Consider the following 15,436-nt stretch of genomic DNA (forward strand, 5'->3'; position numbering starts at 1 on the left):
TTTTATTTTATCTCTCAGATATAGGATAGACACTTCAGAACAAGCTTTGTTTAATTTTTTTGTGGGGGGGGACTATCTGTTGTTTTATGTAGTGAATCTGTTTGTGTGGGCGTATAGCACTCAGTCCCCAAATATTTTTTTTCATCAAATAATGTTTGCATATATTTTTTGATACTTCAAGGGATACCCAACCCCCCACCCCGCAAAAACATGAATTGAATATCTTTCTGAATTTTCTATGGTTTCTGTAGAACCACCTGCAACTGGAAATGGACATTTCTAAGCTATATTTCTATCCTGTGTGATAGGTGTGTTGGACTGTGGAGAGGTGGAGTTTGAGGATGGAGAGGAGGTGTATGATGCGATTGGTGGGCTGCTGCAGGGGTCATCGGCTGACTGTAAAAACGAGGATGACATCCGGGACATCTGTCAGCAGATGTTCAACACTCTTAAACTGTAAGTGCAACAAACACACAAAACCTTAACACCCACCTCTTTCAGAACCAGCGTCGAACACACACATTAACTAACTGCCACACACCAAAGGCTAATAATTTATGTAATTCGCTTGCTGATTCATCAAAAATATACTCATGTCTTCTCCATCAGGAGTAACGGCCATGCCGCTTCAAAGCAAGTGCTGCTCGACACTCCGGTGCAGTTGTCTCAGATATCTGCAGAGTGTGGTAAGTCTGCAGGGGACTTAGGTCTTGCTCTTTGTTGTCAGCTTTACGGTCCAGTATACAGATATGTATATGTATATGTATACGTTTGATATTCATTCTGGTAGCCTGTAATTTTCTATCTACTGTTTTTAGCCTTTCTTCCTATTTTCGCTACCCTTCCTACCACCTCTCCCATGTCTTTTTAATATCCTCCCTGACTTATTGTTGTGTGTCATTCCACTCCTTCTGTCTTTCCCGTCCTCTACTGCTCGTACTTCCTATTTTCTCTACCCTTCCTACCACCTCTCTCATGTCTTTTTAATATCCTCCCTGACTTATTGTTTCGTCTCATTCCACTCCTTCTGTCTTTCTTGTCTCAGTATCTGTCACTAACGATGTCCAAGGGATCTGGATGATGAAGAGGGGCCAGAATACAGTAAAGTATTTTTTGTTGCATCGTATCTTCTTGTGTATTATGTTCTTTGTCTAAGCTACAGGCCTGACTTGGACCTATGTTTTTCTCCTGTCAACTTCATCCACTTTTTCTTCCACACACCACCTCAGACGGTGGACGCAAGGAAGCTAGAGAAGGCCGAAGCCAAGCTGAAGCAAAAACAAGGGAGGAGGAATGAACGGGATTCACAAAAAACAACTAGTCCACTGTGAGTTTCATATGCTTTTCATCTACTCCCGAAGACCATGCAAACAGTTTATCATTGGCAGTGGTGGAAAAAGTACCCAATTGTCATACTTGAGTAAAAGTAAAGATACGTTAATTGAAATTGAAAACCACCCCGTAAAATGCTACTTGAACTCTGTGAAGCATTTATTTGGGCTGCAATTTCTGAGGCTGATAACTCTAATGAACTTATCCTCTACAGCAGAGGTAACTCTTCCTTTCCTGTGGTGGTCCTCATGAGAGACAGTTTCATAATAGCGCTTGATGGTTTTTGCGACAGTACTTGAAGAAATGTTCAAAGTTCTTGAAATGTTCCGTATTGACTGACCTTCGTGTCTTATTGATGGACTGTTGTGTCTCTTTACTTATTTGAGCTGTTCTTGCCATAATATGGACGTGGTCTTTTACCAAATAGGGCTATCTTCTGTATACCACCCCTACCTTGTCACAACACAACTGATTTGCTCAAATGCATTAAGAAGGATAGAAATTCCACAAATTCACTTTTAACAAGGCACACCTGTTAATTGAAATAGATTCCAGGTGACTGCCTCATGAAGCTGGTTGAGAGAATGCCAAGAGTGTGCAAAGCTGTCATCAAGGCAAAGGGTGGTTACTTTGAAGAATCTCAATAATATAATATATATTTTGATTTCTTTAACATTTTTTTGGTTACTACATTATTCCTTGTGTTATTTCATAGTTTTGATGTTATTCTACAATTTAGAAAATAGTACAAATAAAGAAAAACCCTGCAATGAGTAGGTGTCCAAACTTTTTACTGGTAGTACAAAATACCCCCCCAAAAAACAACTTAAGTACATAAAAGTATGTTTTCTTCAGTACTTTACACCACTGATCATTGGTTTGGTATTGTGACAGCAAAAATACAGATTTCTATTCACCGATGTATGATGAAGTTCAGTTAGTGTCAGAGTGATATGATTTGGACTGATGTTTCACTTCTGCCTGTCTGTCATTCCTCTGTCTCTTCCACTGTCTTTCTTCCTGTACTCATTCTCTCTGCTTATATCTAATTTGTCTCCTTCTGGTTCCCTCTGTCTATTTCTCCCTCTGTGTCTGTCTCACTCTGTCCTCGTCCGCTCTGCCTACCGCTGTTTGTCTCAGGGTACTGGAGGAGGCATCAGCCAGCCAGGCCAGTAGCAAAAAGGACAGTCGCGTCGACTTGTCCGGGAAGAATCGCACCTACGACATCCGCATCGAGAACTTTGACGTGTCGTTTGGCGAGCGGTGAGGGGTTCACTCTTAAGCTGCGTCCCAAATGGCACCACGTCTCTATTAAGTGCAGTACTTCTGACCAGGGCCAATAGGGATCTGGTCCAAAGTACCGCGCTATATAGGGAATACAGTTCCATTTGGGATGAAGCCATACCCACTCATTTTCCTACTATATCCAGCACTGGAGCAGGTGGTTCATTCTAATCAGCATCATTCAATGCTGTGTTAGCTAGACACCGTTTCCACCAGTATTTACCTGCTATTTCAAATGAGTTGATGTGGTTATGATAGTTACTTTCTGCAAATTACTTTAAAGAATTTCAACACAACTACCTGATATTAAATGGTGCGAAGGAGTGCTTGTTTAAATGAATGGCAAACAACTAAATGAGTAAATCAGAGGTTATTCCTGTGTAATTACCCTTTTATTGTTATTTCTTATTTAATACCAGACAGCGAGAGAGCGACAAAGAGAGTAGGAGAGCGACAGAGACATTTAAGTCAGAACCGTAAAGCAATATGCAAGCAAATTGTCTCTTTCTGATTTTCTAGGTCCTTGCTGCAGGGGGCGGAGCTGTCGCTGTCGACAGGTCGCCGCTACGGCCTGATTGGCCGCAACGGCCTTGGGAAGACCACGCTACTGAAGATGCTGGCGAGCCGCAGCCTGCGCGTCCCCGCCCACATCACGATCCTGCACGTGGAGCAGGAGGTCGCTGGCGACGACACAGGGGCACTGCAGAGCGTGCTTGAGAGCGACATGGTCCGGGAGGGGCTCCTGACGGAGGAACGCCTGCTGAATGCGCGCATAGCCAACGGAACGTATGTCAGTCTTACTTACTCCTTACATTGGAAGGAGTCAATACTGGCAGCCTTGGCAGATTTAAATGTTTTTGCAGGGTTTTTGCACTTTTGGGTTTGAAACTGCAACAGTCACTAAACCTGCAGTTTATTCTATTCCATGTTAGTGCTGAAGGAATGGAGACTGTTCGACTGTCGGAGATCTATGCTAAACTGGAGGAGATTGAAGCAGATAAGGCACCTGCCCGGTAAAGAGCCACACTAAACATGTCTGTACATAATGTCATATCTGTGTGTACCTTACATTAGCAGTGTATTTAGATATGTACATAATGTCATATCTGTGTGTACTTTACATTAGCAGTGTATTTAGATATGTACATGTCATCTGTGTGTACCTTACATTAGCAGTGTATTTAGATATGTACATAATATCATATCTGTGTGTTCCTTACATTAGCAGTGTATTTAGATACACAGATATGACATTATGTACATATCTTACATTAGCAGTGTATTTAGATGTGTACATAATGTCATATCTGTGTGTATACTGTACAACAGATGCATGTTCTGGTTTGATAATTGTTTTCTGTTTCTCCTCCCCCCTCTCTTTTCCTCTCTTTTATACAGTGCTTCAATCATCCTATGTGGTTTAGGTTTTTCTCCCAAAATGCAAACGCTGACAACCAAGTAAGTTGCTGTGTGTGTGTGTGTGTCTGTGTGTGTGTGTGTGCACGATTAACTGATCTCTCCCTGTGTTCTCTTCACAGGGAGTTTTCTGGAGGGTGGCGAATGAGATTAGCTCTGGCTAGAGCTCTCTTCGCCAAGTGAGTCTCTGCTTGTCACTTTTATCCTGAGGACAGTCTTCCCAATTAAAATACAAGGACAGAGATTATATTAGAACATTTCTGTACATTTTATAAATCTCCAGTGAGCTATTTCCTGAATCTCAATGTATTATAGACCATCAATCCCATAGACAGATTATCAAGACATAAATGTGGCTCTGCTAAATATTCTAAAGCTAGCTTCAAATTTCAAAGTAATGTGTATATTTGTATTGTCTCTTTTTAGGCCTGATCTTTTGTTACTTGATGGTGAGTGATTAAACCACATGAAGTATTTTTGTTTGATCAGTTCAATGGTGTCCAGCAGTCAGCGCAAAGGCCCTCTGACTGACTGTTGGTCTGTCTGTTTGTTTCTCAGAGCCCTCTGACTGACTGTTGGTCTGTCTGTTTGTTTCTCAGAGCCCTCTGACTGACTGTTGGTCTGTCTGTTTGTTTCTCAGAGCCCTCTGACTGACTGTTGGTCTGTCTGTTTGTTTCTCAGAGCCCTCTGACTGACTGTTGGTATGTCTGTTTGTTTCTCAGAGCCCTCTGACTGACTGTTGGTCTGTCTGTTTGTTTCTCAGAGCCCTCTGACTGACTGTTAGTCTGTCTGTTTGTTTCTCAGAGCCCTCTGACTGACTGTTGGTCTGTCTTTTTGTTTCTCAGAGCCCTCTGACTGACTGTTGGTCTGTCTGTTTGTTTCTCAGAGCCCACCAACATGTTGGATGTCCGAGCCATTCTTTGGCTGGAGAATTACCTGCAGGTAGGTTACTCCTGCTTACCGAATCAAATTCAGTCCCCGATTGGTGAAAGCACAGGCAAGCGTGGACAATAGGGACTTTCTACCATATTCCTTACCCGAGTCCAGGTCAAGGGGCGTGAATGAGTGTACATTTCAGGGAGAAGGGTAGAAAATAGGAGCATACGTTAAATTGTTTTAATTTCCAGAACGTGCTGGGTAATTCAAATTTTGCCTCTGGGTGTCCTTGAGACAAAAGGGGTCCCCTACATTGGCAAGGGACACACCTGCTCACGCTCATGAGCCAAGCATACATGGTTAGCCTCAAATGGATTGTGTTGTATCACAAGTTAGGAAATTGCGAACAACACTCAAGCCAAAATGTGACTAAGGTTGTGTCCCAATAATATTTCCCTTCTCCTGAAGTGTGCACTCATTTAGTACTTCTACAAGTCTAAAGACATTGGATTAATGGAGGCATGGGCTAGCTGGAGTTACCACCATATTTATTCTACCACTTATTTCCATCCAAATCACTGAATGGAAGTGAATGAATGCACACTTTGGGTGGAAGGAGAGATAATTGTGACATAACTAAATCAAGAGCAACACGTTCAACTTCCATTTGGCCTGTTTAACTCCTCCGCCCCCCACAGACCTGGCAGACCACCATCCTGGTGGTGTCCCACGACCGGAACTTCCTCAACGCCGTGGTGACTGACATCATCCACCTGCACTCGCAGCGGCTGGAGAGTTACCGCGGCGACTACGAGAACTTTGTCAAGACCAAAGAGGACCGCCTGAAGAACCAGCAGAGGGAGTACGAGGCCCAGTTTCAGTACAGAGAGCACATCCAGGTTAGGAGCGCACACACACACACACACACACACACACACACACTGTCCTGCACACACACATTTTCTCTCACATTGAGGTATGCACATACAAACTAAAAAGCCTATGGCAAGTGTAATAACAATGCACTCTCTAAGCATTTGTCTTTGCTGATTAGTATGTTTATTTTATATGATCTTGAAATGCCAAACGTATCAACATCCTGCTAAATACTAGATGATATATTATAGTATCTTATTACTATACATTATAATCGTGGATTGATCCCCTCCCTCTGTGTGCCAGGTGTTTATCGACCGGTTCAGATACAACGCCAACAGAGCGGCACAGGTGCAGAGCAAACTGAAGCTCTTAGAAAAACTGTGAGTAACCATCTATTTCAAAATGTTACACGCACCCCACACTGCTTTCTCTCATGTAGGGCTCCCTGGGAATTACAGCCTGAAAGTCCAATTCATTGTAAAGGATAACTTCCGTCTTGCACATGCATGATGACCTCTGCGTGTTTGTTTGCCTGTGCAAACAGAACAGGTGCACAGGGGAATGAATGGTCAGTGTAAAGAATATCTATTGTCATCCGTCGTCCATTCCCCCGCTGCTCTTCTCTTGTCTCCTGCAGGCCTGAACTCAAACCTCTGGAGAAGGAAACCGAAGTCACCTTAAAGTAAGAGACCGCTCCTCCTGTCCCGAATGAAGTCAGGTTTCAATTCTCATATTAATCTGAGCGCTAACGTGCGTCTGTCCACAGGTTCCCTGATAACTTTGAGAAGCTGTCTCCCCCGGTGCTCCAGTTGGATGAGGTGGAGTTCTACTATAACACTGACCAGCGCCTCTTCACACAGCTGTCTGTGTCTGCAGACCTGGAGTCTCGCATCTGCATCGTACGTATTAATCACACTGCTCTCAATCCTGATGACTAGTTCTAAATCACATGCACTGCTAATAGTTAGGGATGCACCGTTGTGATCATTCTGGGCTGATGCCAATATTTTCTTTGCAATATCGACTGATTCAGATATTTTTTTATTTTCTGTCCCTTTTAAATGTCCTAGCACAGATAGGAAGTGCAACAACGGTTCTATGTTCATAAGGCTAGTAAGAACATATATTCGCCCCCACATCCTCACTGATATATTGTGCCTCCATTAATATTGTACTTTAAACCTGTGAAACACTTCCACAGACAACGCTCTGTGCAACCTTCCAACTGCTAAAGTAGTACCTACAGTCTCTCTCTCTCTCTCTCTCTCTCTCTCTCTCTCTCTCTCTCTCTCTCTCTCTCACTCTCACTCTCACTCTCACTCACTCTCAGGTGGGTGAGAACGGGGCGGGTAAATCCACCATGCTCAAGCTACTGATGGGAGAGTTAACGCCTGTCAACGGCATCAGACACGCCCATCGGTGAGGTTCCATGCTTGACGTCAGACATGTTCCTCTGCTGCTAGTGTGTGTCTCGGTGGGTGTGCGTGCAGGGAAGTAAACGACAGCTTTATTTCCCTTTCTCGCTCAGGAACCTGAAGATCGGTTATTTCAGTCAGCACCACGTGGATCAACTAGACCTCAACGTGTGTTCAATTGAGCTGCTACTCAACAAATTCCCAGGTGACCACTCACCACCAAAACATATCAATACTGATCATTATCAAAGCCTGGGCTGTGTTCATTAGGCACCAAATGCAAAGGAAACTGATTGGAACAGCACTACCTGGACTTGGCCCAATACCCGTTGCGTGCACTAATGAACACGACCCAGGTGGTTGTTACGAATCCCTATGGCGGGTTAGATGACAACGTCACGAAAACAATGCGCTCGCTTCAATGGGGCAAAAGGCAGTGTGTTGTGATTCTGGATGACCAGATGGCTAGCAACAATGACAAGAAAGCTGCCATGTGAGGAATTGTTGGTGAATCATTTCAGCTAGTTTTTTATCTTGTTCTTGATACCATGTCTTGTTTTGAGGTGTTTTAACTGATGCTGATGTGTCTAAGATTCGCTAGCTAGCTAACCAAGATCTGTAAAGATGTATTTGAGAGACAAGTGCTATTTAGGTTTTCAATAAACGTTGGGGACGAATTATAATTTACATTCTGGCAACCGTCTAAGCCAACCCTGTCTGTTTTGGCCCATGTTGCTTAACAACCAACCCATCTATAGCCTGCAGTCTTTGTCATCTGTAACCCTTTTTGTCCCACCCAGGTCGTAACGAGGAGGAGTACAGACACCAGCTGGGCGGCTATGGAATAACAGGGGAGCTGGCAACTCGGCCTGTGGCCAGTTTGTCAGGAGGGCAGAAGAGCCGGGTTGCCTTCGCTCAGATGACAATGCCTTGGTAATGCCTTTTATTACACTCCATGGCCGCAAAATTGTACACAGGATCGTCATATTGTAGTAGTAAACTGGTTTTTAGTTAAGTTGGAAAAACGTCCTTGTACGAGCAGTGTATAGCCTCCAGACCATGACGTTTAATAATGGCATTGTGACCAGCTTAGCCCGCTGGGTTACATTTCTCTATCCTTCAGAGGTTAAACCGATTCTGGTCACTTAACAATCCATGGTAGTTGTTGCAAGAGTAGGGATGTTAACCCCAGTGTCCGGGCTAAATTCCCTGATGGCCCCTCTTACCACCACAGCCACCTACCGTAATTTCCGAACTATAAGCCGCTACTTTATTCCCACACTTTGAACCTCGCGGTTTATACAATGACGCGGCTAATTTATGGATTTTTCCCGCTTTCACAAGATTCATGCCGCCAAAAAACTGAGCACCGTTACATAATGTGACGTAAATCGAGCGCGCTCAAACTTCCCATCATTCTGATTACGGTAGTAATTTTGTCACCCTCATCATGGCAAAGACACAGAAATGCATATGATGCAGCTTTCAAGTTGAAGGCGATCGATTTGGCTGTTGGAAAAGGAAATAGAGCTGCTGCACGGGAGCTTGGCCTTAATGAGTCGATGATAAGACGTTGGAAACAGCAGCGTGAGGAACTGACTCAGTGCAAAAAGACAACAAAAGCTTTCAGAGGGAAGAAAAGCAGATGGCCCAAAGTATTTGCAGCCACTCGACATCAGTGTAAATCGTGCATTTAAGGTGGCGCTCCTTGTTCAGTGGGAGGATTGGATGACAAGTGGGGAGAAATCCTTCACTAAAACGGGCCGCAGGCGAAGAGCATCTTATGGTCAAGTCTGCCAGTGGGTCCTGACAGCGTGGAGCATTGTCAAAAAATCCACTATCATCAACGGGTTTCGAAAGGCTGGACTGCAGCGTGTTGAAGGGGCAGCATGAGCTCAGCGGGGTATTTGCCTCCGGATGAAAGTGATGAGCGACAATGAAAACGATCCAACATCGGATGAAGCAATTCTGAGGCTATTCAACTCCGACACCGAAGGAGATGACTTCAGTGGTTTCAGTGCACAGGAGGAGGAAGATAGTGACCAATGACTTTCTTGGTAGGCTACTGTTTGAATTTTTGTTACAAGCCGTGTTTCATTAAAGCCTATTTATTTTTGTTACAAGCCGTGTTTCGTTAAAGCCTATTTATTTTTGTTACAAGACATGTTTCGTTTAAAGGCTGTGTAAAGTTAATTTGTTTCAATGTACCGGTAGGCACCTGCGGCTTATAGACATGTGCGGCTTATTTATGTACAAAATACATATTTTTTAATAATTCAGTGGGTGCGGTTTATATTCAGGTGCGCTTAATAGTCCAGCAATTACGGTAATCGTCATCCCCAGCCTACAATTGGCTTGTTCAACCTCTCCTCTCCCCTGTAACTCATCCCCAGGTTGTTGCTGTAAAAATTAGAATTTGTCATCAACCAACTTACCTTGTAAATAAGAAACATATTGTACATCTGTCAAACTGCCTTGATAACACTGGGAACAGAACTGGAGAGAGAGGACATGAGAACACTATTCATTTAGAGAAGTGATAACACTAGGAACAGAACTGGAGAGAGAGGACATGAGAACACTTCATTTAGAGAAGTGATAACACTAGGAACAGAACTGGAGAGAGAGGACATGAGAACACTATTCATTTAGAGAAGTGATAACACTAGGAACAGAACTGGAGAGAGAGGACATGAGAACACTTCATTTAGAGAAGTGATAACACTAGGAACAGAACTGGAGAGAGAGAGGACATGAGAACACTATTCATTTAGAGAAGTGATAATACTAGGAACAGAACTGGAGAGAGAGGACATGAGAACACTATTCATTTAGAGAAGTGATAACACTAGGAACAGAACTGGAGAGAGAGGACATGAGAACGCTATTCATTTAGAGAAGTGATAACACTAGGAACAGAACTGGAGAGAGAGGACATGAGAACACTATTCATTTAGAGAAGTGATAACACTAGGAACAGAACTGGAGAGAGAGGACATGAGAACACTTCATTTAGAGAAGTGATAACACTAGGAACAGAACTGGAGAGAGAGGACATGAGAACACTATTCATTTAGAGAAGTGATAACACTAGGAACAGAACTGGAGAGAGAGGACATGAGAACACTATTCATTTAGAGAAGTGATAACACTAGGAACAGAACTGGAGAGAGAGGACATGAGAACACTTCATTTAGAGAAGTGATAACACTAGGAACAGAACTGGAGAGAGAGAGGACATGAGAACACTATTCATTTAGAGAAGTGATAACACTAGGAACATAACTGGAGAGAGAGGACATGAGAACACTATTCATTTAGAGAAGTGATAACACTAGGAACAGAACTGGAGAGAGAGGACATGAGAACACTATTCATTTAGAGAAGTGATAACACTAGGAACAGAACTGGAGAGAGAGGACATGAGAACGCTATTCATTTAGAGAAGTGATAACACTAGGAACAGAACTGGAGAGAGAGGACATGAGAACACTATTCATTTAGAGAAGTGATAATACTAGGAACAGAACTGGAGAGAGAGGACATGAGAACACTATTCATTTAGAGAAGTGATAACACTAGGAACAGAACTGGAGAGAGAGGACATGAGAACACTATTCATTTAGAGAAGTGATAACACTAGGAACAGAACTGGAGAGAGAGGACATGAGAACACTATTCATTTAGAGAAGTGATAACACTAGGAACAGAACTGGAGAGAGAGGACATGAGAACACTATTCATTTAGAGAAGTGATAACACTAGGAACAGAACTGGAGAGAGAGGACATGAGAACACTATTCATTTAGAGAAGTGATAATACTAGGAACAGAACTGGAGAGAGAGGACATGAGAACACTTCATTTAGAGAAGTGATAACACTAGGAACAGAACTGGAGAGAGAGGACATGAGAACACTTCATTTAGAGAAGTGATAACACTAGGAACAGAACTGGAGAGACAGGACATGAGAACACTATTCATTTAGAGAAGTGATAACACTAGGAACAGAACTGGAGAGAGAGGACATGAGAACACTATTCATTTAGAGAAGTGATAATACTAGGAACAGAACTGGAGAGAGAGGACATGAGAACGCTATTCATTTAGAGAAGTGATAACACTAGGAACAGAACTGGAGAGAGAGGACATGAGAACACTATTCATTTAGAGAAGTGATAACACTAGGAACAGAACTGGAGAGAGAGGACATGAGAACACTATTCATTTAGAGAAGTGATAACACTAGGAACAGAACTGGAGAGAGAGGACATGAGAACGCTATTCATTTAGAGAAGTGATAACACTAGGAACAGAACTGGAGAGAGAGGACATGAGAACACTATTCATTTAGAGAAGTGATAATACTAGGAACAGAACTGGAGAGACAGGACATGAGAACACTATTCATTTAGAGAAGTGATAACACTAGGAACAGAACTGGAGAGAGAGGACATGAGAACACTATTCATTTAGAGAAGTGATAATACTAGGAACAGAACTGGAGAGACAGGACATGAGAACACTATTCATTTAGAGAAGTGATAACACTAGGAACAGAACTGGAGAGAGAGGACATGAGAACACTATTCATTTAGAGAAGTGATAACACTAGGAACAGAACTGGAGAGAGAGGACATGAGAACACTATTCATTTAGAGAAGTGATAACACTAGGAACAGAACTGGAGAGAGAGGACATGAGAACACTATTCATTTAGAGAAGTGATAATACTAGGAACAGAACTGGAGAGAGAGGACATGAGAACACTTCATTTAGAGAAGTGATAACACTAGGAACAGAACTGGAGAGAGAGGACATGAGAACACTTCATTTAGAGAAGTGATAACACTAGGAACAGAACTGGAGAGACAGGACATGAGAACACTATTCATTTAGAGAAGTGATAACACTAGGAACAGAACTGGAGAGAGAGGACATGAGAACACTATTCATTTAGAGAAGTGATAATACTAGGAACAGAACTGGAGAGAGAGGACATGAGAACGCTATTCATTTAGAGAAGTGATAACACTAGGAACAGAACTGGAGAGAGAGGACATGAGAACACTATTCATTTAGAGAAGTGATAACACTAGGAACAGAACTGGAGAGAGAGGACATGAGAACACTATTCATTTAGAGAAGTGATAACACTAGGAACAGAACTGGAGAGAGAGGACATGAGAACGCTATTCATTTAGAGAAGTGATAACACTAGGAACAGAACTGGAGAGAGAGGACATGAGAACACTATTCATTTAGAGAAGTGATAATACTAGGAACAGAACTGGAGAGACAGGACATGAGAACACTATTCATTTAGAGAAGTGATAACACTAGGAACAGAACTGGAGAGAGAGGACATGAGAACACTATTCATTTAGAGAAGTGATAATACTAGGAACAGAACTGGAGAGACAGGACATGAGAACACTATTCATTTAGAGAAGTGATAACACTAGGAACAGAACTGGAGAGAGAGGACATGAGAACACTATTCATTTAGAGAAGTGATAACACTAGGAACAGAACTGGAGAGAGAGGACATGAGAACACTATTCATTTAGAGAAGTGATAACACTAGGAACAGAACTGGAGAGAGAGGACATGAGAACGCTATTCATTTAGAGAAGTGTCAAGATCCTATTGATGAGATGGTTTTAATCAGTCTCGAAATGTGTTATTATTAGGATTGCCGGCATCAAAGCACCCCTAATAAAATGGTCGGAATAGCTCAATGCCCGGTTGGTAACAAGATGTATAGTTTGGCAACATCAAAGTATATCAACATCACTACTCGAACACCAACAACTGCACCAATTGGCCTATAGGTGGTGCTGTATTACGTTTTTAAGTCTCCGCCCCACTGCCCCGTTTGACGTACAACCACAAAATCTGTGTTTCTCGTCACAAGGAACACATTTTCCTCAAGGACCCATGAGGTCCGCCATATTGAAATGTTTGCCATATTGGATTTTTTAAATTAAATCTTAAAATCTTCACATGAACCAGTATACTTGTCTCAACTCAGAATGTATGCTCATCATATCAGTCTCTAAGTTTGAGAAAAGTGGTACGTGAAGATGGAAGAGAAAATTGACTACTTTGTAAAGAATCTTATCTTCGCTCTATCACCTTATAACTGATTAAGGGTCTTGACCGACACTAGTCGGAAGGTGTATTTAAAAACAGGTGTTGATATATATTTAAAAAATGGAAGCAGCATGCAATTCAGTTGTGAACCTCAAACGGCTAGCATTTATGCTAATGCTAAAACAATTTTACAAATCTTCACACTAAGTCTAGAGATTTGGCGACTACAGTGTTTGTTCGTCCCTACAAATCTGCAAGGGAATAATTGCTACGTCAAACAGCCACTGCATGGCGCTATAAATAATGTACTGTTATATTTTGTGAACACTTGCATATAGCACATGTATAATGCTTCAATGCGTTCATCTCTTTCAGCCTGCTCATAAGCCAGCAACAGCCCCCCGTTTCATTGCTGCTTGTAGCTACAGTTGTATCTCTTACTCACTTTTTCTCTTTCTCTCTCAGCCCCAACTTCTATATCCTTGACGAGCCAACCAATCACCTGGACATGGAAACGATCGAGGCTCTAGCGAAGGCGCTCAACAAATTCAAAGTAAGCTTGTTAATCTGGAAGAGAAAATGTCCTTTATCAGTAGAGTAAATCATGGATGGCTTTTCTTTATAAGCTCACTTTGGCCTCTAGCTAACAATCATTGGAAATTATAGCTCTTGAACACAGTTTTAATGTGCGTTCATACCCTTAACATCTCTATCCTCTCCTCAGGGTGGAGTGGTCCTTGTCTCTCACGACGAGCGTCTGATCCGGCTCGTGTGCAGAGAGCTGTGGGTCTGTGAGCACGGGAACGTGCGGCGAGTGGAGGGGGGCTTCGACGAGTACCGGGATATCTTGCAAGAACAGTTCCGCAAGGAGGGCTACCTGTGAGTGGTAACTCACCCATTACGCCAACTATGACAGTCATGCCAAGTTGCCAATTGACTTCAATAACCTAAAGCCCCCCCCCCCCCCCCACTCTTCACTCTCTGACTGCCAATCATCATCCCCGGGGGGAGAACTGAGTTTAACTGTCCCGGCATCCTCTCTGCTCCCCCACACTACCGTTTTTGTTTTGTTTGTGATTTAGTTCGGCCCGGCAGTTCAAAGTGGCATACTCTTGTCCATTGTCCTGAAGCAGACACGTTTTAGGGTACATGGAGGGTACAACATCTGTCCACGTGGAATGTCGATTGTGTGCGTACTCCGAAACTGCTCCGGCCTCGCCACTCCCAACCTTTCTGATCATAATAGTTGGAGCTGGTTTGGTTCACTTCAATATCAAGGAGGATTTTCCATCCTGTGAAGGTGGGGGGGCTGTACCCTCTAACTGTTAACCCCATGTGGGCAGCCATCTTGGAATAACGCTACATCCTTTTAGCTCTCATTAATATCAGTGAAGGGATGAATGTCTCCATTTCTTCATCCATGTTGAATATGTGTGCGATTGAGTGCGAGAGAGGATACATTTCAAGTGATATGGGATGATGTTTCTCCTGAACATGTGTGCTCGTGATGGAGAGGGATCATCTCTTAATCAGTGGAACCTGGGGCTGAGCTGAAATGGCACCCTGTTCCCTACATAGTACAGTATTTTGGGAACAAGCCAAAAGTGCACCATAGCGTCATTTCAGACACCCCTGGTCGTGTTCATTGGGCACCAAACAGAAGAAAACAGTCTGAAACGGAGGGACTAAGTGGACTTGTTCAATAAGAAACGCTCCTTTTCTGTTCCAAATGTTTTCTGTTGCGTACCCTAATGAACACGATCCTGGAAACATCCATATGTGTTAGCATGGGAACCCACCAGCACAACAACAACTTGTACAACAGCAGCAGCTGGCTCCAGGTCTCTTGGGAAGAAGCAGCAGTATCTCCAAGTAAAGAGGGGTATTATATTTTATATATATATATATATATATATATATATATATATATATATATATATACACACATACATACACACACATACATACACACACATACATACACACACACACACACATCTTAAAGACAATTATCAGAATAAAAAACGAAATTCCTTCTGCTTCAACGTTATATCACTAACTTATAAATAGCTGTTGAAAGAACTATTCAATCATAACGCCATGCTAAATAAAAAGCTTTAATCATCCATTCGCCAGGT

At 42.6% G+C, this 15,436-nt stretch overlaps 1 protein-coding gene across 1 annotated transcript in view; it reads left to right on the forward strand.

The window, feature by feature from the left end:
* The window catches only part of LOC110490081 (ATP-binding cassette sub-family F member 3), a 28,573-nt gene extending 13,147 nt beyond the window's left edge, over positions 1-15,426 (forward strand). Inside the window, exons 2-21 of the mRNA XM_021563229.3 lie at positions 309-456; positions 610-686; positions 1,046-1,101; positions 1,230-1,327; positions 2,473-2,595; positions 3,136-3,402; positions 3,549-3,629; positions 4,015-4,074; positions 4,155-4,211; positions 4,459-4,481; positions 4,919-4,974; positions 5,607-5,807; positions 6,091-6,167; positions 6,425-6,469; positions 6,554-6,686; positions 7,118-7,206; positions 7,316-7,407; positions 8,003-8,135; positions 13,764-13,851; positions 14,023-15,426. Of these exons, the coding sequence (XP_021418904.3) occupies positions 309-456; positions 610-686; positions 1,046-1,101; positions 1,230-1,327; positions 2,473-2,595; positions 3,136-3,402; positions 3,549-3,629; positions 4,015-4,074; positions 4,155-4,211; positions 4,459-4,481; positions 4,919-4,974; positions 5,607-5,807; positions 6,091-6,167; positions 6,425-6,469; positions 6,554-6,686; positions 7,118-7,206; positions 7,316-7,407; positions 8,003-8,135; positions 13,764-13,851; positions 14,023-14,181 (2,063 nt within the window). The 3' untranslated portion in view covers positions 14,182-15,426. The remainder of the gene's footprint in view (positions 1-308; positions 457-609; positions 687-1,045; positions 1,102-1,229; positions 1,328-2,472; positions 2,596-3,135; positions 3,403-3,548; positions 3,630-4,014; positions 4,075-4,154; positions 4,212-4,458; positions 4,482-4,918; positions 4,975-5,606; positions 5,808-6,090; positions 6,168-6,424; positions 6,470-6,553; positions 6,687-7,117; positions 7,207-7,315; positions 7,408-8,002; positions 8,136-13,763; positions 13,852-14,022) is intronic.
* The last annotated feature ends 10 nt before the right edge of the window (positions 15,427-15,436 follow it).

The sequence above is a fragment of the Oncorhynchus mykiss genome, chromosome 15 (genome assembly GCF_057628025.1).
Source record: "Oncorhynchus mykiss isolate SJ-2025 chromosome 15, ASM5762802v1, whole genome shotgun sequence".
Taxonomy (NCBI): domain Eukaryota; kingdom Metazoa; phylum Chordata; class Actinopteri; order Salmoniformes; family Salmonidae; genus Oncorhynchus; species Oncorhynchus mykiss.